At 44.6% G+C, this 27,191-nt stretch overlaps 2 protein-coding genes across 2 annotated transcripts in view; one reads left to right on the top strand and one right to left on the bottom strand.

The window, feature by feature from the left end:
- The window catches only part of TRDMT1 (tRNA aspartic acid methyltransferase 1), a 77,981-nt gene that overhangs the window by 5,358 nt on the left and 45,432 nt on the right, over positions 1-27,191 (top strand). The window lies entirely within an intron of this gene.
- On the bottom strand, positions 18,307-26,681 carry VIM (vimentin). Its single transcript, XM_075082717.1, has 9 exons — positions 26,050-26,681; positions 25,862-25,922; positions 21,693-21,788; positions 21,398-21,559; positions 20,750-20,875; positions 19,813-20,033; positions 19,675-19,718; positions 19,182-19,267; positions 18,307-18,669 (listed from the first exon to the last, which is right to left on the bottom strand). The coding sequence occupies exons 1-9, from the start codon at positions 26,592-26,594 to the stop codon at positions 18,628-18,630; spliced, it is 1,383 nt and encodes a 460-aa protein (XP_074938818.1). The 5' UTR covers positions 26,595-26,681; the 3' UTR covers positions 18,307-18,627.

The following is a 27,191-nucleotide window of genomic DNA, read 5'->3' on the forward strand; positions in this document are numbered from 1 at the left end:
CTCAACCAAAGTCTCCAGTTCAAGGGAGGGTGGCTTGTATGCTAAGCCCCATGGTCCACAGGCACAGGATGCTACTTCGTAGTCAGGGTGACTGCTTTGTATGTACATTTCTACACTGTAAACACCTACACTTGTTAGATCAGTCCCATCGTTCCTGTCCTACCCTTTTCCTGTCTACACTGAATGGTTTTTAACAGCGCGTTAATCATACAGGTCTGAACTCTGTTGGCCCTATTCATTCTGCTGTAATATGGATAATATTTTATAAAATTAAATATATTTTTCTGAATATATTTAACATCTTTCAGAAGAGTCTAAAATAGACATTTTAAGAACATTAACTTAGAGCACTTTTCAAGTTCATCTTACTTCCAGTCCATTAAAGTGAAGTGACAACTGAGGTGTGACGTGAAGTAATTATACTGATTGTGTTGTATGTGCTTGGCAGGAGCTGAATGATTTGCTGAGGATATTAATTTCAAAAGCCAGACAGCAAGAGATCAGCTGAGATGGAAGATCACTGCAAAGTGACCTCAGACCAGGGGAAAAGAAAAACAGGAGGGGGGAATGTGGCCCAGCACAGAAGTTTGGTGCTGTAGTCTAGCAGTGAACTGAAACAGATGTATTTGGGCACTAAAAGTGGTCTCCATGTGACTGAATGTAGGTGTGGAAATCAAAACTCATCAGTGTAGGTTCCCTTTACATTCTATGGAGAGAAGTGGAGCATAATTCATCTGGCTTATTTTAATCTATGTTAGGATGTAATAAATCATGCCTTAGACTCTCCAGTTTATAAGGGGAGTGCAAAGTGAATATCTTGGCCATAGTTTGATGCTCCACCTAAGAGCCACAGTGTTGGTGAAGTACAGGTACAAGCCCAGACTGAGCTTGTACCTTATTCATGCAAAGTCATGGGCTTGTCTGTGGCCTGATCATTACACCTGTGGCATTAGACTTCATGACTAGGGCCAGAGTAGCTAAGTAGCAGACTGCATAACATCACTTAGAGACAGCATATAATGAGATCAAGTTGATAAGGACTCTCTGAAAGAAGATGTACCTTTGTGAATAACAAACATACTGAACTTAATTTCTTTGATCTTTAAAACAATTTTCATGGTCACAAGAAGTTAATCTGAATGTAAAAGCTCTTTTCTCTATGAAATGTTCACTGTTGAAATCAGTATTGGATTTGTGTACTTGAACTACTTTGCAGCCCTGGATACATTAAAAGTAGTTTAATCCTATTGTACTTCGGCTTTAGCTTAGTTCAGCAATCTAGCTGTGCAAGTAAAACTGCTTTCACTTAGGGATTTTCACTGCTTCACTTGGATAAACTCATTAGCAAGACATAAAATACCTGTGAGTCTGAGGGGCTTTGGGAGCCACGGGCTAGATCTTCCTGAAAGAACCAAAGACTGGAGGTAAGTAATAGCCAGTTCTCGGTGTAATACAACATTAACGAAGAGGATGCCATGAAGTTCGACTGGGCAACATATTCCTTGAATCTGGATATCTATGCTCAGAGAAAGAGGTAAGCAGCATAGAATGCATGATTCTGTACTAACAGGGACCTCCACACAAAATCCGTTCCACCCAGCTTCATCTGTTGTTTGCCAGAAAAAAGTGAAAACTACTTTAGTTTCACTAAAGTGTTGACTTGGCCAAGAAACAATGTTTCGGCACATCCAAACCAAAACAAAAGTCTGTAATCATCATGGTCATCGCTGTTACTGGCTTCATGGGAAAACACAGGCAGTCCCCAAGCTGAAGGCCCTCGACTCAAGGGCTCTGAGCACATGCCCAAGGATCCCTGGTCCCTTGTGGTTTTGGCTGCTAAGGCTCAGCCTGTACTAAAGAGGAGACCAGCATATACAGCCTGCCCCCAGGGTAACCATCTGGGCTGATGTAGCCACCCTCTGTAGTCAGTGGACTATTGGAAACAGACCCTTTATCCCATCCACCACGGTGCTGTTATGCCTCCACTGACAACAGAGCCAACTTGAAAAAGGGGTTTAGGTTTTTGACAGCTAAAATAAACTAAAGGATCACCTTGCTCACTGGTTAAGGTTGTATCCTTTCATGGCACCGTTAACTGCATCGGTCCTGCCTCTGCAGCACAGGCACCACAGCTCTTCAGTGATAGTGAAAAGGGATGCTAACCAATTTGAGGTCATCAGGAATCTTTTCTCTCTTTCCTTTCCACACACCTGCAAATGAGGCAAGACTTTGCAGTTCTAAGGGAAGAGAAGAACTCTCTGAAAGAGTGTTTGTAGGGATCTTTTCTTTTTAATCTCCATGTAGCAAGAGTAGTGAGCAGTCCCTTGATTTCTCTATGGCCAAGCACTTAGTCCGCCATTACTCCCTCTTCAATGGTCTCCTCCAAGCAGTGTTATGGGGGTAATTCCACTACATCTTGAGACCCACTTATGTTCGGTGTGATGGGGACCATGCATAGACTCCAGAGAGTCAGCTTTTCCTCTCTCTAAAAACTGCAGTTTATCTCTTGCTGCTATTTCACATCTTGGTCTATGCTTGGTTGGCCATGACATAAAGCACAACAGAACAGTTTAGATGTATAATACCATTATTATGAAACTTAAATTACAAAGAAAGGAAACAAATCCAAAAAAATGAGATAATTTAACATTTTTGATCAGCCTTTCTCCTGCACTTTCTTACTATTTAATTTAAACCAGAGCTGTTTCTTTTCTTCTGTAGTAATCACCCATCTCCAAGAAGTGAAAATACACTTGCAAAACTAATAAATGAGAATCTATTTGCAAAGATATTTATTTATGCGCCTGGCACTTCAGGGTGTTTAGAGAGTAATCTCAAACTGTGAGCTCTGCACTGTGTAAATTTAGAAGCGATTTTTCTAAATGTCAAGTATTTATTACATGAAAAAAACATTTGGAGTGTGGAGCAGGTCCCTAGTGATATATGGTACATTTGGGGAAGGGCTTCTTGGATGAACAGAAATAATATTTGAGAGATGAAAAGCAAATTGTCTCGTTGAAATTGCTTTGTGTACAAGGAAAGAAGATTGAACAAAGGTAGAAGGCCAGCCCAGTATTTTGCTTTGTCTTATGCATAAAACAGTGGTTTTCCAAACCTTTTATAACCAAGCCTATACCAATCAGTCTTTTCGCGGTCCTGTGGCACTTCTACCACCTCTGCTCAGATTGCTGCTGTCTCTTGCTCACCCCCTTAACAGCTCCAGTAGGCTCTGTTCAGACTACAGGCAAATAAACCCTGCAGAATTTATTCATGTAGGCTTTTACCCACATAATACCTTACCTAAATGTCAACATATCCCAAAGTGCGAAGTAGTAAAGTGCAACTCTCCAACTGGAGGCTGATGATAACGAATATAAGGGACTCTGGTCTATTGTCAGAAGCCTGTGATGCCTGTTGTTTTGACTGGAAATACCAGACAGCCTGGAAGCTGCAGCAATGTGATAACCATCACGAGTAAGGGAAGGACGCAAAAACTCTATGGTGTTTTAAACCAGGAAGCTTTTTCAGGCTGGTGGGTGCACAGAAGCTGAAGGACTTCCCACATTCAGATCCCGCTCTTGGTTTTGGTTGTCCATAGTCCATGGTGCTATACAAGATGAATCCCCAACACTTGGTGGACTATTTGATCTGCTTTTGAGGACCTTCTCAGATTTATCACAGTTGTATACTTCCTTGAACATTTCTTTATCATGATGTTATTAGTGAGGGTCTCCCATGTCTTCCTTTTGGTATGCTGCTTTATGCTGATTTTTCAGCTAGTGCTTACCTTACCTCCCTTTGAAGACTGACTTCATGCCTCAGCCGTTAATATTCTGCAAGAGCAAAATATCTAATGTAGTTGGTTCTTTGTGTTCAGTCTAGGAATTAAAGTAAGATATTTCCTACTAGTAGCTCTGTAAATGTTTCCCTTCTGCTGTTATGCCTCTTTTTCTCTCCAGAAAAAGCCTTATGTTCTCATTTTACACTGCATTTAGTGCATATTCTGAAGCTACTGTATTACTCTTGACTACTGTTCTGTCTGCAGATGTCTGTGATGTTTTTGGAGGAGCTAAGGAGAGCCTTGCAGTTCCTGCCAAGCAGGGGGCCATCTATGGACTCTGACTGGCTGAGTATGATGCAGTCATGCATGGCATCAGGATACTCATCTGCATTATAGCCAGTGTTCCTCTCCTGGCATTGGCAGTGCCGAACAGTTAAGGTGTAAACGAGGGTCTCAGTCTTTACTCAAATGAAGATGGAGTTCCCACGTACTCTTGATGAGCTGAATGCTAGGCAGCCAAGGTACAGCAGGAGGGAGACTCTGCTCCTCTGCTGCCTCCTCTGGTCATCTACAGTCTCAGGGGAGCTCTTGTCTCAGGAGTGAAGAACAAGGCAGGACCATCTGCAGTATGCCCACAAATTTTAGTGTTGGGCCTTTCAGGAAGAAAGGGGTCTGCTTGCCTTTATATAGCACTTTAGGCTGCTGGAGTGTAAAGAAGGGAAGTTGAGGGGTTGAAGAAAGTGCCAAGGGTCCCAGAAATCGAGTGAGAAGCAAGAACAGTAGCACACAGCTTCAACAATACTCGTATATTTGCTCATTTGAAAAATTAAAAAACCAGAACAAAATAAAAGAACATAAACACAACACAGGTAACAAGGAATGGTGGCTCTAAAATATCCCAAACTAAATATTTGAGGTCCTACAGGGAGACATTAAGATAAGGCCCCTTCACATTATGCCCAGACACCTCCCGCCTGTCCCCAGCGGATGCTGACCTCCACGGCCCCACCGCTGCTGGTGTAACAGTACATAGACTGCAGACATCTTTTGTGGTGATCCTTCCCTGCTACTCAGCACTGGTGAAGCCAGGCTTGGAGTTGTATGTGCAATGCTGGACTCCCCAGTACAAGGAAGATGTGGACATACTGGAGAAAGTCCAGCGAAGGGTCACGAAGGTGATGAAGGATCTGGAGCATCTCACATATGAGAAAAGGCTAAGAGAGCTGGGACTGGTTAGCCTGGAGAATGTATATAAATACCTGAAAATTGCAAAGAAGATAGAGCCAGGCTCTTCTCAGTGATGCCCAGTGACAGGACCAGAGCAATGGGCACCAGCTGAAACACAGGAGGTTCCCTCTGAACATCAGGAAACACTTTTTAACTGTCAGGGTGACTGAGCACTGGCACAGGCTGCCCAGGGAGGTTGTGGAATCTCCATGCTTGGAGATACTCAAAAGCCATCTGGACATGGGCCTGGGCAACTGGCTCTAGGTGGCCCTGCTTGAGCAGGGGGGTTAGATCATAAGACTTCCAGAGGTCCCTGCCAACCTCAGTCACTCTGTGATCCTGTGCTGGGGCTGGGCTGAGGCCAGGCCAAGATATCAACCCCAAGGTGGGGGTCAGGATCAGGCCTGTAGTTTCCTGGCTCCTCCTTCTTGCCTTTCTTGAAGTTAGGAGTGACATTTTCTTTCCTTCAGTCTTCAGGTACCTATCCCAGTCACCATGCTCATTGAACAATAATTGAGACTGGCCTCACAGTAACATCAGCCAGATCCCTCAACACTCATGGATGCATCCCACCATGGCCTTACGTATGTCCAATTTGCTTAAGTATTCTCTGATCCGATCCTCTTCCACCAAGGGTACATCCTCCTTGCTCCAACATTTTCTCCTGGCTGCTGAGGATTTCTGAAGGTGGGTCTTGCTAGCAAAGACATTGCTGAAGAAGACATTCAGTGCCTCAGCCCTGTCCATGTCACGTGTCACCAGGACCCCTGCCCCATTCAGCAGCAGGCCCATTTTTCCTGGTCTTCTTTTGCCCCTTATGTATTTATGGAAGCCTTTCTTGTTCCTCTTGACATCCCTTGCCAGACTCAACTCAGGGCAGCTTTGGATTTCCTAACCATTTCTGTATACTCAGATGATGTCTCTATATTTCTCATTATCTTATCCTGACTCCATTTTTGGTACACTTCATTTTTATGTCTGAGTTTTGCCAGGAATGTCTTGTTGATCTACATGGGCCTCCTGGCATTTTTGCTTGACTTCCTGTTATTTGGGATGGACTGTTCTTGAGCATAGAGGAGGAGATCATTGAATATCAACCAGCTTTCTTGGATCCCTCTTCCTTTTAAGGTCCTATTCCTATTCCTATATCCTATTTAAGTGGATCCCTGAAGAGGCCAAAGTCTGCTGTCCTAGAGTCCAGGGCTGTGATCTTACTTTTTGCCCTGCTCCCTCCTCTAAGGATCATGAACTGCAACATCTTTTGGTTGCCTTTGACTTTCACTCCCCCAGTGAGCCTTTCTTTGTTTGTAAGTGTGAGGTCCAACAGAGCACCTCTGATGGCTTCTCTATCACTTGGGTAGGAAGTTGTCATCAACGCTCTCCAGGAACCTCCAAGGCTGCTTATGTGCTGCTGTGTTCTCCCTCCAGCTGATATCAGTGTGGTTAAAGTCTGCTGTGAGGACGAGGGCCATGAACATGAGGCTACTTCTAGCTGTCTGTAGGCCTCATCTACTTGTTCTTCCTGATCAGGCAGGTTAGAGCAGACACCCTCTACATCAGGCACCTCCTTCCCCATGGAGACACCTGATGCCCTGGGCTGGGGTGGCCCCAGCCATTGCTCCCACACCAGCCTGCCCTGCTTCCTGGCTGGGGCAGGTGGGATGGACCCCAGGTGGTGAGGCCCTGTCCTGGCAGCCCCTGTGGCGAGTGCCTGCAGTGCCCGTTCATCTGATGACAGTGTAAGTCAAGGTGTGTGAATAAAGGCCCTGTGTTTTGTTAGTCTATCTAATAAAGCTGGGAGAAAAAAAACTGACAGGCTTTCATCTGAAAGCTTGTTTTTCACATCTGCAATAGATTCCATGAAGTTCAAAACAATGCTCCAAGTTCAATTAGGCACATAGGAGCTGCACTACCTAAAGGAAATGTGGCTAGATACTATGGGTTAAAGGAGAAAAATGCTAAGAATATATCTTGCAAAGGACATAGAGATAGACAAGTAATTTTCAGCCTGTGTGGAAAGTGGAAAGGTTAGCAGTGAAGAGGATGTAGCAGTTGCATGTACTGAAACTCAAAATCAAGCCAGGAAGGAAAAAATGACCTGGAAGCCCATTTCAATCAAGCTGAATCAAGGGAGCTTTCTTCAAGTGCAGGCATCATTAAAAAAAAAAAGTAGAAGCTAAAAGATTGAAAATTATGATAAATCATGAAGACAATTTTTGAAATACCATATTAAAATGAGAAGTGCCTATTATCTTGTTGAAAACCCTCTTAGAAAGAAAAAGAAAAAAAAAAAAGAAAAACAACACAAAAATCAGCCCAATTAAAAATGGCAGTTACGGGAACTAATAGAACTTGACAGAAATCATGTCCAAATGAGATAACCAGGAAATTCTCACAAATGACAAGATGATCTCCAGTGAGATTTATCAAATGCCAGTTTGAGAGGCAAGTTGCTAATAAAAAACACTTTCAAACACATTCAAACCATGATGTCTGGCCAGAAATTCAGTGCAGCTCCAAGTAGACAGTCGAGAGGTAGAAGTATTACTCAGCAAAGATAAGGCCATAGGAAAAAACTTTCATGAATACAGCTTATTAAGAACAAGGTGAAGGAGCCCCCTGTGACAGATGAAGAACAATCTCAAACTGAAGAGGTTTTGAAACAGATCAATACATTGACAGGTAAGAAGAAGGCAGGATGGCAACCATCGAATGGGTCTCGGGTAACTCAGCATGATATTGCTAATTTGCTAGTTGCAATGCATCTGGTGTCAGACAAATAGTCAATGGCCAGTATAATTTCAGACTCTAAAAAAGGCTCCAGGGTGATGCTGAAATCTATAGAGCAATAAATCTAACATTTCTACCTGGCAAAATCAGGAGGAACTGTACAAGCAGCTGTGCTTCGTAGGATTCCACATGCATTTTTTTCCTGAGGAAGTCATGCCTTATGAATCTGGTGGAAATGTCTATAGGATTTTACAAGCTTTATGGCTAAGGGTGGCGCAGGTGGAAGATTTTGTCAGAAGCTTTTGCAAAACAATCACTGCAGATTCCTAAGAAATACAAAGGGAAGATTCTCCCTATTTTAGGCTAGAAAGTAGGAAATGACAGAAATAATGGAGACCTTTCACTGTGGAAGGAAGCTGTCACTGGGCTCCCACAAGTATTTGCACGTTGGACTTTACCATTCAACATATTTATCAGGGAGCTAGCAAAGAATGAGTAGCAGATGGACAAAAGTTTTCAGTTGGTACAAAATTATTAAGGGCAGTCAGTATTAATACCAAGCTCAAAGTTGCAGAAGGATATCACAGTCCTGGATGACTAGGCAATTAAAGAGTGGATGAAAATTTAATGTCAATGATGGCAAAGTAGGGGAAAAAATAACTTGCAGCTATTAGTCCTTAGGAAATAGATCTTTGAGTAATTTTGGGTGATTTTCTGACATCAACCCAGTACTGAGCAGTGATCAAAAAAGTAGATGTGGTATTTTTACTTACTTTGAAGGTAGCTGAGTACAAAACAGGAGTTCTCATTATGTCATTCTGTGTTGCTCCAATGCACATGTCTTGAAGAGTGTTTATTGTCTTAATGTGGTGGGTTGACCCTGGCTGGACACTAGCACCAAAGCTGCTCCATCACACCCCCTCCTCAGCTGGACAGAAAATACATAGAAAGGCTGGGCTGAGATAAAGGCAGGGAAAGATCATTCACCAATCACCATCACAGCCAAAACAGACCCAACTTTGGAAAATTAGCTTAATTTATTACCAATCAAATTAGAGTAAGGTAATGAGAAAATAAAAACCAAATCTTAAAACATCTTCCCCCCACCTCTCCCTTCTTCCCGGCCTCAACTTTAATCCTGATTTTCTCTACCTCCTTCCCTCCAGCAGCACAGGGGGATGGAGAATGGTGGTTGCAGTCAGTTCATCACACATTGTCTCTGTTGCTCCTTCCTCTTCATGGGGAGGACTCCTCACACTCTTCCCCTGCTCCAGCCTGGGGTCCCTCCCATGGGGGGCAGTCCTCCATGAACTGCTCCAGTGTGGGTCCTTCCTATGGCCTGCAGTTCTTCACAAACTGCTCCAGCATGGGTCCCTTCCATGGGGTACAGTCCTTCAGGAACAGACTGCTCCAGCGCAGGTCCCCCATGGGATCACAAGTCCTGCCAGCAAACCTGCTCCAATGTGGGCTTCTCTCTCCACGGGTCCATGGCTCCTGCCATGAGCCTGCTCCAGCATGGGCTTCCTATAGGTTCACAGCCTCCTTTGGGCTCATCCACCTGCTCCAGTGTGGGGTCCTCCACGGGCTGCAGGTGGATATCTGCTCCACCATTAACCTCCATGGGCTGCAGGGGCACAGCCTGCCTCACCATGGTCTTCACCATGGGCTGCAGGGGAATCTCTGCTCCAGCGTTTGGAACACCTCCTCTCCCTCCTTCACTGACCTTGGTGTTTGCAGGGTTGTTTCTTTCACTGCTCGCTCCACTGCTGTTCTTTCACAGCAAGTTTTTCACCCCCTCTTCTTAAATATTTTATCCCAGAGGCGCTACCACCGTCACTGATGGGCTCAGCCTTGGCCAGTGGCAGGTCCATCTGGGAGCTGGCTGGCATTGGCTCTATCAGACATGGGGGAAGCTTCTAGCAGCTTCTCACAGAAGCCACCCCTGTAGCCCCTGTCTCCACTACCAAAATCTTGCCATGCAAACCCAGTACACTTAGTCACCTTGGCTTATATAGATTATAGCAGAACTAAAATGAGGAGAAGAGTGATGAGGATTATTAAGGTTATAGGATGGCTTCTAGATGAGAAGGTACTATAAATGTTATAAACATGCAGAGGCACTGTAGGGGAGCCACTGGAGAAATCTGTCAAATGAGGAGTGGCATGGAGGGGTTGAATGCAGAATTATTATTTACTATGATTCATAACACAAGAACTACTGGAAAGTCAACAGAATGATCAGACAGTGAGGATAAAATAATAAAAATTAAATGTTTTTCTGGGTACACTGTCAGATGATGAAATACAGGCTGAATGAAGCCAAAAATATCAAAGGATTTGAATCAGATCAGACAAGTTCATCAATGATCTAGATAAAGCCACTAGCTCAAACAGTCCCTACATTTTTATTTGCTGGGAAACAAAGGCTATTCCAGGGATTGGAGCCCTGTTTCTTATGCCCTTCTCCTCAGCAAGCACTGTAGGAGACTGACTGGATCACTGGTCTGACCCAGTATGGCTGTTCATATGTTGTGGTAAATGTCTGGCCTTTATTTACTCTCTCATCTGCCAGGTCACCACTTTTCAAGACCAGTCAGTATAATTCCATGTAATGAAGCTAAGCTTTCTGGAGTAGGTGATCCTTCTTGTCTGCTCAGCTCTGGTGAGACCCCCCCTGCAGTGCTGTGTCCACTTCTGGCCTCCCCAGTACAAGAGAGAGATGGACACACTGGAGCAAGTCTGGCCAAGGACCACAAGGACAATGAAAGGGCTGGAGCATCTGACATATGAGGAGAGGCTGAGAGAGCTGGGACTGTTCAGCCTGGAGAAGAGAAGGCTCAGGTAGGATCTCATCAATGAATAAATGCCTGATGGAAGGAATAATGAAGATGGAGCCAGGGTCTCCTCAGTGGTACCCAGTAACAGGACTAGAGGCGATGGGCACAAACTGAAATATAAGATTTCTGTTTAAATATAAGAAACAACTTTTTCACTTTGAGAGTGACTGAACACTGGAACAGGATTTGGCCAGGATAGGAGCATGTCCTACCAATACAAGAATTCACCACTTCAGACCCCTCCTAGATCACCCCTCCTGTCCAATATTTTTAGCTTAAAGCAGCAGGCAAAGTGCTTTGTGCTGTGTTTGGCAGGAATGGTATAGGCACGCATTTCTTTCTCCAGTCACCCAGCTGCAGGGCACTAAGGTCTGATGGAGAAAGCTGGGGGCAGCAAACCTGTCATGCACTCCAGCAAGCATCATCAAAGAAGGACAGTCAGAGCAGAAAGTATGTTTGCAATTCCCATCCCCAATTTGTAAAATAAGCTTTAAAAATATGATTGTATTGGTTTAAAGTAGGTGGAGGTCAAGATATTTTTACAGTTTTTAAACACTAGCTAGGCTGGAGGCTGGAAACTTGGTCTGCATGTGGAGCACTTCAGCCAGCAAAACCACCCCATATTATTCACCTTGCCATGCATAATAAAGCTGGTCATATAAAATGGCAGAGCTTTTCTAGCATTTACATTTCTTGGCCATCCATAAAGTTTACAGAGTGTCTTATGTTGTGAGATCTGAGCTAAACACCCTGCTCCAAGTTTGATAAAGGATGAGCTTTGAATGTGTCCTTGTCAGCCCTCATACATAGCCTCCACCCAGTGGCCAGGTAGAGGCACATGCACCCATCTGAACCTCTGCTAAGTTCTTTTACTGGGTCTGGCTCAGATGGAGTTAACTTTCTTCATAGCAGCTCCTGTGGTACTGTGTTTTGGATTTGTGGCTAAAGCAGTGTTGGTGACATACTGGCTGTTGCTAACAGTGTTTGCACAGCATCAAGGCTTTCTCTTTGTTTCCCACTCTGCCCTCTCAGTGAGTATACTGGGGGTGGGAGAGACATTGGGAAAGGCCACAGTTGGGTCAGCTCACCTGAACCAGCCAAAGGGGCGTTCCATACCATACAACACTGTGCTCAGTCAGCTCAGTCATCAACAATATACACTGAGGTAAAGGAAGATGAAAGGTTTTGGCTTCCAAGGTGGCCGTTGTTCAGAGACCAGCTGGGCCTCCATCTGCCTATGTGGGTGGTGTGCAATTGTCTTTGTTTTTCTTGGGGTTTTCCCCTCCTCTTTTCTTAACTTACTAAACTGTCTTTATCTCAACCCCCAAATTTCCTCTCTTTTGGTTTTCTTGTTTTCTCCCACTTTCCTGCTCAGGGTAACAGGGGTGAGCAAGCGGCTGTGTGAGTGTTTGGCTGCTGGCCAGGTTTGACCCACCACCATTCTCCATCCTGAACGTGATTTTATTGGTGCCTGCTAAGTCTGAGATATCTTCCTGGGTTACAGAATCACAGCCAGTAGCAGAGAGTAACTGCAGAGCAATTATTGGAGAAAGCTGCATCTCTTCCCTTTGCAACCCTACCATCCTGCATGGTACACTGGGGTCAGGGATCCACCAGAGGAAAGAAGTGCTCCATGCAGTCTTCACCTTGCAGTTCATGTAACCCGCCACAGGGAGACAGCTGCAATACATCTCTGAAAAAGGAACAGGCCGAAAATATCAGCCTGAGGACTTTGTATGGAAACTATTACATACTACTGTGCAGAGATTTGGCTGCTGAAGATTTGCCCTTTTCTGAAGCAACGAGTTTGGTTGCTGCAGACTGAAGCCCATAAGCAGCTTTTACCTCTGGGCAGTTCGCGGGCTTGGGGCTTGTGACTTGGACTGGGTTGTGAGGGGGCCTGTTAGCAAGAGCATCACTCCCCTAATTGGAGAAGAAGGGAAATATGGAATAAGGGATGTTATATGCTGTAGAGAGATGAGGACCCACAGTTAAGCTAGTGTTACACCATGTTGGGGAAATTTATTTTGTTTCTGCTTACACTATAGCTTTTGTGGCTGAGGCTGGGCATTTCACTTGAACCATGCTTTGCATTGGTACCCCTGAATGTCTGAGCTTAATTTTGTGGGAGCCTGATCTGAGATCCAGACTGGGAAAGTACCTGGACCTGAAATCAGTAAGTGCCTTAAAAGTATACAGTGCTAACTAACCTCACACTGGACCTCCGAGGTTAATTTACACTTCTGAGCTTCACTGCTGTGCTCCACAGCCCCATGTGTGAAAAGGGGTGCATAATTCCCCACTTCTTGCGTGCTATGAAGAACCCTGAAGAACAGCAGAGGGTACCCTAGAGGAAATTAAAAATTCAGACTCTTGAAAGCAGACAAATAAAGTGGGGGAACACACACACAGGAGGTCTGAAAATGCTCTAGCAGTGAGTAGTGGTTCCTGAAGTGCTGTCGGGTATGTGCACTGAATAAGACAAGTTCCATGAGCTTGCAGCTGAAATCTGTAGCATTATGCATGAGCACAAAGGCACCAAATGAAGATTGAAGATGTAATTTTATTTTTGGCACTTCCTAATTCTGCATGCATGACTGCACTCATCAAATGTCTGTTTGAGCAGTTTATTGTATGCAAATGACTTTAAAATTTTCAGTAATAGCCAGGCTTCTCTTCCCCAGTGGAAGGATTTGCAATTAAAATCGCCAATACCTACCTGTTTTTAGGGCACCAGTGAGATTCTCTATACAGCCACTCAGCTACTCAACCTCTCCAAATGTAGGAATTTATATCCCCTGGGCACCTCCCCTTCCACCAGCTGGCAAAAGCAAGCCCTGGCAGGAGCAGGACCCTCCCAGTGCCGGGTGTGCCCCAGCAGGACGTGATCTCCACGCAGCACGGGTCCTTGGTGAATGCCACCAACAGCCCTGTGACAGGGATGTCAGCCACAAGTTTCTCCATGGGTACTTAAGGGTGATTGAGAGTCTACAGGATACATTTTAACTGACTATTGGGAGAACTTACCAGTCCCAAAGTGCCCAGTAACCCACTTACGTGTGGGATTCTGCACCTGCAAATAGGACTCTGGGCGTGAGCCCCATAAGCACTTTAATCACAGGCAGCACCGGGTGCCCTTCCTGGTGTGGTGAGATTTGGCCCAGACCCCATTTTGGAGGTTTCACACCAGGCTAGGATGATCAGGTTCCTATAAGCAGTTTTCTGAAGGTCTCGGCTCCTTGGGTGCATTTGTGGCTTTGCATGAGGCGCCCAGACATCCAACAGCCTGTGGGGCACCTTGGTGCCGCGGGGTAGCACCCTGCAGCCGGAGGCACAGCGATGCCACTGACCTACTACCACCACTGTCAGACAGCTTTTCACCATACTGTCATCGGGCCTCATCCAAAGTGTCCTGAGTTCTTTAAACCTCACATTTAAACCAAGATTTCAGGACCTCAGAGCAGTCTTGCAGCTCTTTTCCTTAGCTTTTTCTTCCATGCATTTAAAAAAATACAGATGTTCCCACTGAGCACAGTAGACCAGCAGTGAAAGCACCAGGGTCGTTTGCAGATGTAACAGCCGAAAGAGCTGTCACACGCAGGGCGGAAGTACGAGCTTTTGTTTGGGCCAGGACTGTGAGCACTCTTTGTAAGGCAAAAAGTATGCTCCATACTGAAATATTAGGGAGTGAGAGAGAAGAAGGAAGGTGAAAAGAAAAGAAAAGAAAAGAAAAGAAAAGAAAAGAAAAGAAAAGAAAAGAAAAGAAAAGAAAAGAAAAGAAAAGAAAAGAAAAGAAAAGAAAAGAAAAGAAAAGAAAAGAAAAGAAAAGAAAAGAAAAGAAAAGAAAAGAAAAAAGAAAAGAGGGAAAAGGAAAGGGAAAAGGAGAAGGAAAGAGGAAGGGAAGGGAAGGGAAGGGAAGGGAAGGGAAGGGAAGGGAAGGGAAGGGAAGGGAAGGGAAGGAGGGAAGGGAAGGGAAGGGAAGGGAAGGGAAGGGAAGGAAGGGAAGGGAAGGGAAGGGAAGGAAAGGGAAGGGAAGGGAAGGAAAGGGAAGGGAAGGAAAGGAAAGGAAAGGAAAGGAAAGGAAAGGAAAGGAAAGGAAAGGAAAGGAAAGGAAAGGAAAGGAAAGGAAAGGAAAGGAAAGGAAAGGAAAGGAAAGGAAAGGAAAGGAAAGGAAAGGAAAGGAAAGGAAAGGAAAGGAAAGGAAAGGAAAGGAAAGGAAAGGAAAGGAAAGGAAAGGAAAGGAAAGGAAAGGAAAGGGAAAAGAGGGGAGGGGAGGGGAGGGGAGGGGAGGGGAGGAGAGGAGGAGAGGAGAGGAGAGGAGAGGAGAGGAGAGGAGAGGAGAGGAGAGGAGAGGAGAGGAGAGGAGAGGAGAGGAGAGGAGAGGAGAGGAGAGGAGAGGAGAGGAGAGGAGAGGAGAGGAGAGGAGAGGAGGAAGGAAGGAAGGAAGTGGAGGGAGGGAGGGAAAAGTATATTTGCTGTATACGAAAGCAGACAAACTGAATAGCGGAAGAAATGCATTAGTTATGTGTTCCCAGGGGCTTGGAATATGGAGTCTCTGCTAACGGTTTCCATATTTTGTAGGATTTAAAAAAAAAAAAGGAGAGTAAAGCAACCTTCTGGCTACATGAAGCAAAATAAACTAAATATAAGAACCCTTAATTATCTGGAAGATTAATATTATATACTGTGAGTACAGCTTACACATTTGGAAATAATAACCATGTAAGAGATTTCACAATGCAACAGAAGGGACTTAGGCAAAATCAGTTCTGCCTTTGTTACCTGGAAGAGACCCAGTGTCAGGAGGTCTTCTTAGAAATCAACATTTACCAGGAAAAGCAGTATTGCCTCTAGCAGTAACCTCTGTTACTCGCTGTACAAGGATGTGGTGACTGCCATGGGCACCAATCACTCAGCAAGTCAGGAAATTCAGCCTTGGAGTGCTGCTGCTCAGCTCATGGCAACAGCTTCACAGCGCTTGTTGGAGGGTAGAGCAAGCGCCTGGTGGCTGGTAAGGGCTGCCCTGCTCAGTACAGCTGCCACCTGGAGCTATTAGAATGTGAAATACAGTTCTGAGGTCAGCTGCTGGCTCAGCACTAAGCAGCTTTCAACGATCATATATGAGCATAAGCCTGGTGTGCCTAGATCAAACACTGAGAAGTTCACACAGTCACCATCTGCTCTCCTTTCCACCACAAGGGTACTCTCACACTCACACAGAGCGCAGGCTTTGGAGGTTTCCTGCAATCTTCCTATCCCCTTGGCAACTAGGTTTTATTTTTATTTATTTTTATTTATTTTTCTATTTATTCCTGAGGTTGAAAGCTCTGCCACATGCTTCTCTCTGCTCTGAGTAATCCCAAACAAAAAAGAGCCAGGAATAACTCCTTTGCTGCACTGTCGGTGCTTGATACAGTCACTACTTTCATCTTCTTGGTGAAGCAATCAAAGGTGACAGAAAGCAACTAGCTGGGTAGCTGGCAGCAGAGGGAGAAGCAACATCTGAAAGCCTATCACAATTCAGGCAACCTCCAGCAGTAAGCATGCATTTCAGACCCTCTGTGCCATGAGTCTCTGCCCAGAGCCATCGATGGTCCCCACCGTCCGGTGGCAGAGCTGGCTCCCCCTGCCCGATGCCACCATCCAGTGCTCCCACACTTCTTCAGCTGCAAGAAAAGACACTAAGCATTGCCCCAACCTTTTCAGTGCCTGGATCCAGACTTCAGTAGTCTGCAACAGGCAGGACATCAGCACCTTATCCCACTCGTATCCTAAAAGTTGCAGACACACATGTCCACTAAGTGTTCAAAAGGAGCTATTGCACATGCTGAGAGCTGTCACTATCACAGAAAGCATCTTCCATGCAGCTCATTTGTGCTTTTTTTATTATTCTGGATGTTGATAGGTAGTAGAAAACCCGGTGTATGTAACCTCTGCAGCATAAAAAAAAGTTGGGTTCACTCTCTTTTTTTAATGAGACAATCCTACTCGCTACACTGTAGACTGGGTTGAATCTGTTCTGCTTTGCAGCAAGCAGTGGGTGAAGCTCAGGTCCCAGGCACTCTCCTCAGAGTAATTTTTGGCCCTTTTGCATGGAAGAATCACCAGAACACATGCAGGACCAGCTGCAGGACTTTTCTTAGGAGAGCACCTAAGGCACCAACCTGGACAGCCACCTATCCCAGCCTAATAGATTTGTATGCTTTGCTGACCATCAGCCCAAGTACAGTGTAATGGGGGAGAGAAAACTCCCCTCTGGCCCGCTGGGAGGTGGAAGTGAGAGGTTGAACTCCTCTGTGAACATTTACTAGAGAAAAGCAAGGTAGGAACAATGCTGTCACACCTTGTTTGAAAAATTAGGCACTTTTCTGCTGTGAAAAACAGCTTCAGCATTTCTCCCTGCAAGTTCAAAGATGTAAATTGCAACCACACCTTGGCCCATACCTCTAGGTTGCGGGATACCTGTGTGTCTGAGCTGCAGATGGTTTCAGCACACCCCAGGCACTGCCTACCCCCCTCTTTAGCATCCTGGCTGCAGATCTCCTAACCTAGTGCCACAGGCAACAGCATGAAAAAAGTGAACTCCTACTGCCCCCTCACTCCAGTGCCTGCACTGCATCCAGAGCAAAGGGAAGAATTGATAGGGATGAAAACAGTAATGTTTTTCCTCCCTATCAGATGGGGATAATAACAAGTTATCTATTAAAAAAAAGTGTTTTTTTCTTACAGATGAGTTCCCAAGACTTGTGACAGCATCTGTACAATGTGAAACTACTACCATTAACTTGAATGAGCACTGAATGTAATTTATACTTACTGAACAACTCTAGTTCCTATTTAGTCATTCCACAAAAATTCTGAGTGAAAGCTTACAGGAAGCAGGCTTTACAGGAGTGATGCAGAACAGAGTAGCTACTTTTGTGGGGCAAGAGCTGTGGTGAGGTTTTGACTGTGTTTTAATCTGAGAAGCAGCTTACCCTGTAGAAGAAATTTTCTGTAGTAAGTTCACAGAGGACTTCAACCTTTAGTCTTCTGGGCAGCAGAAGTTATGTCAGGCCAGACGGGAGTTTTCTCTTCCCTTTTCTGCTGCACTTAGGCCAACATTCAGCAGGGAACACCAAGCATGATAGCTCTACTTTTTTAAAGGGGTTTAACTGCTAGAATCAGGTCACCACTAGGGCAAGTTATTTTTCCTCTGCTTTCCCTTTAAATACCTCTCCTAACCACCACTCCAGCTGAAGCCTTCATTTTACTTCCTGTAATAGAGACAAGCCTTTGGGAACCACTCTTTCCTGGAAAATGAAGTCCGTGCCTCAAGTCAGCTGTTATCATTGGAAAGGTGCTGTCTCAGATAAGGGCTTGCATGAACTATTTCACAGCTACTTAACTACTATGTTTTATAGAGCCAAGTTTTAAGGTATTTTGGGCATTCTTAGCTCTTAGTAACTGGGTTAACTAGTATATGGAAGCAAGATTAATTTTCATTAGTTTGAAGTATATTTTTATTCAAGTGATAAGAAATATCGTAATACATTATGCATCTGCCAGTTATAGTCCATTTTAGTTGGTTCCAAAACCTAAGCAGTAAATAAGACAGTTTATCTAGTTAAACTGAAAAAACAGCATTCCATACAACCAGTACTGGAGATGTCAACCATATAGTAATTCCAGCATTATGTTGTTATGGCTTTCCAGAAAGTCTTGCAGTTAACAAATTAGAACACATCAAGAGCCATTTTCCAAAGATTTATTGAAGTAGCGACAGGTTGCTCATACTGTGCTGGAAAAAGCAGTTTTATTGAACTCAAATAAAAACGGTATTGCAGCACAAGATATTGCTATTTGTAAACTAGACTCCATTGTAAACGCTAATCCTTCAGGGAGAGTCAGTCTGCAAGATCTAAAACCTATTTTCTAGCATAGTAATCTTGCGCTCATGGAAAAACTGCAGAAAGGCACTTGAAAGCTGTTTCTACCTTTAGACATGGACTTTTAAAATCTTGCTGGTAAGAATTTCTCCTGCATTAGTAAGTATTCATCTTCACTTCAGCTTTACTCCAAGTCATCATGATGCTGGGAAGTTTCATTAATAACCTGTTGGAAGACAGACACTTGCATTAAGTTTCAGTTGTAAGATTATTGGTTTTTAGAATTAGAATTCTAACATCTAGTACCACAGAAATGTGAATAAATTGGTATCAACTCTCACTTATAAATGAGAAGTTCTAGATGGTTAATGGTGTGCAGAAGCCATTTAAGCTTTGACTTGGTCTGAAAACAGTATCTTGTCCCGAACAAGTACCTCTATTTACTGCCACGTTTTTCTCAGGTGATGTGAGAAATCTTTTGAGAACTTGCTAACTCAGCTGAACTGAAATACTCACTACACAGGTAACTGTCAGCCACTTAAGGTTTTACTGTCAGATTAATTTTGTGATCATTTCCACAGAAGCCTGTTTGCTATATCTGTATGTCTAGCCATGCAGCTTGGACTGCCAGATGTTCTACTCAACACTTACTACCATATACAGGCTGCACTAACCAGTAGATAAAGTATTTTCAGGTAGCCAGCTGTGACATAGAAAAAAATCAGAGATACCACCAACCTGTCCATCTCTAGTTTCAACAGTCTTAATTAGAAGTGTCCTCTTTGAGTGAGTGTCAACCATTGGCTGAGACTCAATGTTGGTTTCTGCAGAAGAAAATTTATTATTACCAATAGTCTAGATGAAGTGCTTCAAAGAAATGAGGTGTAACAGATTTTAGCATCTACTCTCAGAATCCCAATTTCATAGATGGAGTCTCCTGCTCTGAATAAGTTAATCTTCTCCATTTTCTCCCTATTCCCCTTTAAGTACCTTCAGCAGGCATCAAAAACAATCATTCACTATGTACTGATATTTAAAAATATCTGTGCCTAGGAACAAAGTAGCTCCTCCCATCCAAGGTTAAGTAATTGCAAATATTGCAGTTATATCTAAGAAAAACATTCACCCACTACTGCATTTATACAAATTCAAATACTAGAGTAAAAGGAACTACCCAGAACCCTTTTGCTAATGGTAGGACAGCTGTCTAAACTTAACAGAAACAGCTTACCTCTCAGATTCAAAGAAGCAAAGGTTGGAATGGGCATGTTAATCCTGAAGGAAAAAAAGAAACGGATAAAGTCAGACACTGGTATAGAGTGTCTTCTAATAATTGCTGTTTAGAAAAGTGTCTGCATGTGATTTTTACCTGCTCTCTTCACCCTCCAGCAGTTTTCTGTAGGTGGCAATCTCAATATCAAGAGCCATCTTTACATTCAGCAGGTCCTGGTACTCGCGGAGATGGCGAGCCATTTCTTCCTTCATGTTTTGAATCTCATCCTGCAGACGGCCAATAGTGTCTTGGTAGTTAGCAGCTTCAACAGCAAAGTTCTCCTCCATTTCACGCATCTGGCGCTCCAGGGATTCATTCTGGAAGAGAATAATCAAGTCAAACACTGCTGCAGTTCAGCCACTCTTTCCCACCCTCAAAGCCCTGCAAATCTTTAAAAAAGGGAAGTTGAGTTACTTTAGCAACCTTTCTGAAAGCGCCCAGACACATTCCATATTGTCATCTCCTTATCTTCCCCTTGCAAAGCCAAGGTGCGTTATACTACTTGATCTGAGGTGTGACATGTATTTGTCCTACCAGGTGGCAAAGCAATCCCTTACAGCAAGTCCAGCACATGCAGTACTAGTCAGCGCATAGGCAGCCCTCAGTGAAGGGACTCGCAGTAGCACTATACACTGTTAAATCCTTTCAAGCCAGTCTTTAAGGCAGTCAGGTTCTAGCAACAGCAAGATTGGCACCTCCTTTCTCCTACTCCTCCAGATTTCTTTATAGCTTCAGCTGTACCTGACAGACAAGCCACAAACACTTCCAGAAAGTGTTACATAAACAGTGAATATTATAGCAAAGGAATGAACTCATTGTTTGTACCTTAAGCAACATTAGTTCAGTGTATCAATCTAACCAGTGCACGCAGGCAAACTGAGCCCGTAGCATCTTTTTCAGAAAGTACTGCAATTCAGCAGCATATCATGGGAGATCAGCTACATTCACGTCTATATCTAAACAATTAAACTGCAGTGAAGTGCTAAAAGCTGCAAAGGGAAGAATGTCCCAACAACTGCTGTATTCTACTTACGCTTCCCTTAAGGGCATCAACTTCGCAGGTGAGAGACTGAATCTGTCTGCGGTATTCATTAGCTTCTTGTTTGGCCTGGCGCAGGGCATCATTGTTCCTATTAGCAGCTTCAGAGAGATCTGCAAACTGTGGAAATCCCCAGTTTGGTTAGCGTAACACTTCAACAGAAATGGTGTAACAGACTTTTTTTGGACACAGCATTTGAGGGCAACTGAAGACATTTCAAATCCTAACACCCAAAACATGTAAATATTAGCTTTACTCTTCAAATGCCTTTCCATTTTTAATTGTTAAATTGGAATTCATAGTTAAACCTTTCATATTTGTTTCCCCACCCTGAAAGTTTCCTATCTTTTAATCATTTTTTTCACTCATTCATTCACTCCTTTTTCCAGTATTTCATTCAACATCTGCTTCTAGGTACAAGCACATGAAAGACTCCAGGTATGAACCCACTACTTTAATGCTGTGCTTATGGCACAAAGTAATGTCTTCAGCTGCATTCTTCCACAACTAGGATTTTAAAGAAAACCCCATGCCATGGCTGGCTTTGTGTCCAGCAGAGAGACAGAAACACCAAGTACTACAGCAAAGCTGTTATGTTCAGTTAGTTTGAGTGCCTGATGCATTTGAACAGATTTTACTTACTTTGGACTTGTACCACTCTTCAGCTTCCTGAAGATTCTTAGCAGCAACGCTTTCATACTGTTGGCGAACATCACGCAGGGCAGCAGTAAGATCAGGCTTAGAAACATCCATATCAATTTGGATGTGCTGTTCCTGGAGTTGGGCCTGCAATTCTCGGATTTCCTTAGAGAGAAGCAGACACTCAGTGTTATTACATGATAACACACAGAACATACACAGGTGGGGACTCTGGGCCAGAACCAGGGAAGAGCTTGCTAGACTCAGCATCTACTTCACAGACCATTATTCAGCCTACCTCATCATGAAGCTTCTTCAAGAAGACAATCTCCTCTTGCAGGGACTCAACTTTGCGCTCCAGATCAAGACGTGCCAGAGAGGCATTGTCAACATCCTGAACAGAGAAAGAAGATTGATTAGCAATCTTACGAAACTGATGTAGAGAAATCTTTTATGGCAAGTTCAGTAGCAGAGAGACTGATGCTACGCCTGAGCTTCTTGGCAAGAAAATATGAAATCAAGCGCAGTAAAACACCCCTCTTTTCGCCACCTCCTACTCTAGACTCACAGACCACTGTAGGCACCTTTATTGTGATTTTCGGAACTATATAGCATGTGTAGATTAGTTCATCTTTGCCAACATATTGCTGAGCATGACTAAGAGCACACAGATCATGATGGGTGTAAATCCTGCTTGAAGATGAAGCAGGTACTTGGGTCAGAAGCCAGCGATAAGCTCTTTCAGCTTGACTACACAGAAAAAGAGTTAGCCTTGCAATTTGCAGACTTCCATTTTTTCCAGTGGGGCTTAAAAGTGCAACCCATGTGCCTACATGCCTATCAGTGGGCTTAATTTCTTGTTTATTTCTTCTGGACTGCCTTGTGACCAACCACACAGAGCCCTTTGTGTCCACAGGCCACAGCTTGAAAGAATACTTGTAAAGCTAGTGAGGTATGTATAGGAACTGTAAGCATTTACTTCTCCAAGTGGTTCAACAGATCTCCCTTGAGAAAAAGAAGGTATGAGCACAAACACAGATGGAGTTAGTCATCATTGCCTACACCCTCACATTAGCTGGCAAAGGCTCCAAAACTTTTGCTGGACAGAGATAGTCTTAATCAACAGCAAAAATTCATTTAAGGCACAACAGAAGATATACCATGAATGTTACATGGGAGCAGCTTGAATTACTTTAAAAACATATAACTTAAGCCTAAACATTGATTGGTAACCTTACATTTTAAATGTGCAACTAAGACAATTTGTTTGCAAAGGGGACAATTGTTTCTTTCATACTGGTTACATACACAACTGCATGCTTATGTTTGCATGGTATTAACCTATCAGGTTTTCACAGCTTACTCTAAAGCTGTTTTGGATTTGCCCAAACTGTAAGCATTCCTATCAGCAGTTCTCACTATTACGGCACCTTTGAAATAGGGAGTGTTTTCTTCAGACTCCTAGAAGACCATTCCTTGGATCACTCCTACTGTGGGGTAAAGTTCTTGCTGCAGAAGAATTCTTCTGTTTTCTTTATCCAGCAAAACACCCCTTTGATGTGTTATTCCATAACTTCCCCATCAACTCCAGTTTTACACCCACAGTTCACACTGGCTCTATTTTTCATTCAAATAATTCCTTAATTCATTTTTTCTTTGCCCAAAAAAACTTTAAGATCATTCTGGAAAGAAATTACAAGGCTATGACCCAACATATTTACACGATTAGACAAATATCCAAGGAGTTTCCAGTGGGTTTGACAGAACTCTGCATACCGAAGACTCTGAATTTCTTCAGAACTGTAAAACTACAGAATCTGCGGCAGCTGATAATAAATTGAAAACATCTTAAACTGAAGACACTTGGAATATATGGTATGTACTTCACTATATACATTACCATTAAGTTAGGGAGTGAATAATCAGTATGTCTGTATTTCCTAGATGCATGAAGAGCCACGTAAATGAGTAAGCTACTTGTAGCCTGAGCAAATAAGGTGTAAGACATATATACATGCAATTGGACTACAAATTTATTTCATCCTAGGAGATTCTTTTAACACCAGTCACATAGTTTGCAGGGTTGGACATCTGTGTTTACTTCAGACAATCTTCACGTTAGCCAGGAGCTGACCTGTTAGTCTTATCATAGGCTCAGGATCTATTCCTTGCTGCCGGAGTAGCTGGCAAAGCCACAGTAAATAACTTTCTCACTAATTGTGATGCTTGTTTTGTCAAGGGAGAGATCTTGCTGAACCCCAGGTTTATTTTATGTAGTACCCCCATAGCATATGAGTAAAAGCACATCTTTATTCAGAAGAATTAAATTAAAATCCAGTACATCCGAGTTGAACAGTCTCTAAAACAGACAGCTTTTGGAAATATAAAGTTTAAGTTCAAATATTTGTTCACTTCCTTTTAAAATACTGAAGTATATAACTAATCCATCAAGTAAAAAGTAAATTTGATGCTACATCAGAACAGTAAAGTATCTGCTAAAGTGTTCTGATTCCATGTACACAACTTTCCAGTGCAAGAATATAATGGTTTTATAAAAAGCTGTGCATTTTTTTACAATGGAAAGCACAACAGGATGTTTCAGCTCCTGTGTTCTGTGAATTTAATTTCACTTGCAGGAGAACAATACTTAAACTAAATCTCTTTCAGTGTTCAAAACCTGCATGTTAAGCCCACCCTTCCACAGTAAGGAAAAATTAGATATTACTGTGGTTCAATCACACACACTAGCACGCACCAGTTATGTCATGGGTGGACTTAGTGTTTCCACAGACAATGGTTTGCAATTCTTATGCATAAGCTACAACTTGAGTGGTTAAATGATTCCAGTTCTGACTGTACTGCACACAGATCTGCTAGCTGCTAAGCTCCTGAATGACCCCTTCCCACAGTGCAGGGAAGAGCTGGATGATGAATGTGGGATATGCACAAAGCCAAGTTCACTTAAAAGCCAAGAGCCTTCATGAAGTTTAATTGATTTGAAATAGAGGTAGGCATGCCTTGAACTGCACCAATTAAGTATCATTCAAGATCATTAAGATCATTCAAGCCAGCCTCAAGTCAAAGGATCCTTCAACTGAATTCAGCAATGAATCAGAAGAGATTAGGTTCTCTAAAACTTAACTTAAATGCTTCTGCACAGAACTTCACACTACGTGGAATTGGCTTAGTGCTCAAAAAAAAACCAGAAGCTGAAGTTAAGGCAGTATCCTGAACTGTTCTGTTTCAAACTTCTGTCCCCAGAACACCAGCAGAGACTCTAAATTCCCAGACTCCAAATGGGAGTAGGTATCTCAGTTTCCACATGTTAACTCATGAAGACACCTGCTCTCCTTCAGAGACTATAAATATACTGCAGTCAAAAGCCTTGCCCAGGGAAACACTGACAATCAAGTAATGGTTTCCTGAATGGTAAGATCTACTAACGCCTATGAAGAGCTTTGGGATGGAAGGCAGCCTGTGCCCAGCTGTCTGGAGATAAGGGCAGTTGCTTCCACTCAGAAGGAATGCTAGCAATGCTGTTTCTCACCAGCAGTTTTAGGAAAGAGACCTTGTTTTGAGAAAGCGCATTCCTAAATACCTCCTAGTCCAAACAAGGCTTAATCCCAGTTGAAAGCTGGTTTTGCACAAGTGAAAACCTCAGCTTAACACTTTTTCAACACTGTTTGCACAGTTGGTTCTGGCTGTCACATAGGTTTTTAGTTTATCTGAATAACATTGTAGCATCCTACAGAGACTAAACTCTAACACAACTTTTTTCCCTGTGTTAACGCCTTCGTTTACAAAGGATTAAATTCTATGTTCTTAATGGACAGCCAGAGGAGGCAGCCTTGATCGCTGCGACCTCGCCCCAAGGAACAAATTGCCTACTTCGTGTCAGCAGGCAACACCCATACGAAAAATTTTAAATTTGAAACCGTTGTCCAGTAATGCACGGACCAAAGTGATTCATTAAAAGGAGCTGGTCTGTACCAAAACCGGACCATACACATGACAGCACTTTTTGCTAGAAATATGCCCGCACCATTACACATTTAGTAAGAATGCAGCCCACTGCGCCCTCCCCTCCGACACAAAGGGATCTATTATTTCAATCTGCTGCCACCAACTTGCCATAATGCCTGTGTGTGCATTCCACGGTGAATCCCATAGAAACCATTAATACCCTTCAGCCAAGCGAGCAGATGGCCCCCTTTCACTTTTATTGGATCGGAAAGCGATTCCACGTCGGAGCGCTTTTTGTAAAACAGGCTAGACTTGGATAAAGCAAGACAATAGTTTCCCTCCCCTCCCCTCAGACCGCAGCATCCCCGAAAGAAAACAAGGAGGGCTTGCGTGAGAACTGATGGGATCCCTTTGTGCGGGGCAAAGCGAACTCCCGCAGCCCCACCCGTCCCAGGCACCACCACCAGCACGGCGGGCTCTGCTCTCCCGCCGCCCCCCGCAAACCTGTCTGAAGGACTGCAGGGTGTTCTCGGCCTCCTCCCGCTGAAGCATCTCCTCTTGCAACCTGGAAAGGGCGAGACATCGGTGAGGAGGGAGCGGGGGCCCCCCCAAGTCCCAATCCCCGCCAGCCCAGCCGCGGATGCTCCGGGGCCGCCTCCGCCAGCCCGATCCCCCTCCCCTCGCACACTCACTTCTCCCTCAGCCGCATGATGTCGTCGGCGAGGTTGTCCCGCTCCACTTCCACGCGTGCCTTGTCGTTGGTGAGCTGGTCCACTTGCCGGCGCAGCTCCCGCATCTCCTCCTCGTAGAGGTCGCCCAGGCGGGACGTGCCCTTGCCCTTGAGCTGCTCCAGCTCGGCCAGCAGGATCTTGTTCTGCTGCTCCAGGAAACGCACTTTGTCGATGTAGTTGGCGAAGCGATCGTTGAGCTCCTGCAGCTCCACCTTCTCGTTGGTGCGGTTCGCCTTGAACTCCGTGTTGATGGCGTCGGCCAGGGAGAAGTCCACGGAGTCGTGGAGCCGCACGGGCGGCATGCTGCTCCGCAGCCGCACCGACGTCGCCTTGGTGGCGTACATGCCGCCGGGCGAGGCGGACACGTACCGGGCGGTGCTGGGCCGCAGGGAGCTGCCCAGCGAGTAGCGGCTGGTGGAGGTGATGTAGCGGGTGCCGGTGCTGGGGCGGCTGCCCCCGCCGAACATGCGGCGGTACGAGGAGTTCTTGGTGGTGGTGATGCTCATAGCGGCGGCGGCGGGGGCTTTGTAATCCGGGAGCGGAGCGGGGTGGCTCGAGAGCGCGGCGGGCGAAGAAGAGCGGCGGCCCCAGACCGGCTCCCTTCTTATTGGGCGCCACCGCCCGCCACCGGCCCCGCCCCGCCAATCACCGCCCCGCCGGCCGCCCGCCGCCAATCGGCGCCCGGCCCGGCCCGGCCCGGCCCGGCCCGCCCCGCCCCGCCCCGCCCCGCCCGCCGCCGCGCCTCGCCCTCAGGGTGGGACCGGCCGCCGCCGCCGCGGACACAAAGGGCCTCCCGACAACCCAGGATACGCACGTTAAAAACTTCCCATAACTGTGACTGATACCTCTCTCTATACACGCATCTAGACATCTTTTACACAACCTGCTTCTTCTCTTTCTTAGTTTTCTGAAAGAGAGTAAGATCAGGGGAGAGCTATGCCAGCTATTCACAAAGGCCTGCCAAACCTCCAGAAACAACAGGCAGAAAAAATAATACATCTGTGTCTTCTTTAGCTGCCTCCCATGACAGCGATCTCAGCTCTGCTTCTGCGCTGAAGACACAACATTTGCAGGCTAAATGTGTTCTCCCTGTAGCTGGGTGA

This window comes from Phalacrocorax aristotelis, chromosome 2, assembly GCF_949628215.1.
Source record: "Phalacrocorax aristotelis chromosome 2, bGulAri2.1, whole genome shotgun sequence".
NCBI lineage: Eukaryota > Metazoa > Chordata > Aves > Suliformes > Phalacrocoracidae > Phalacrocorax > Phalacrocorax aristotelis.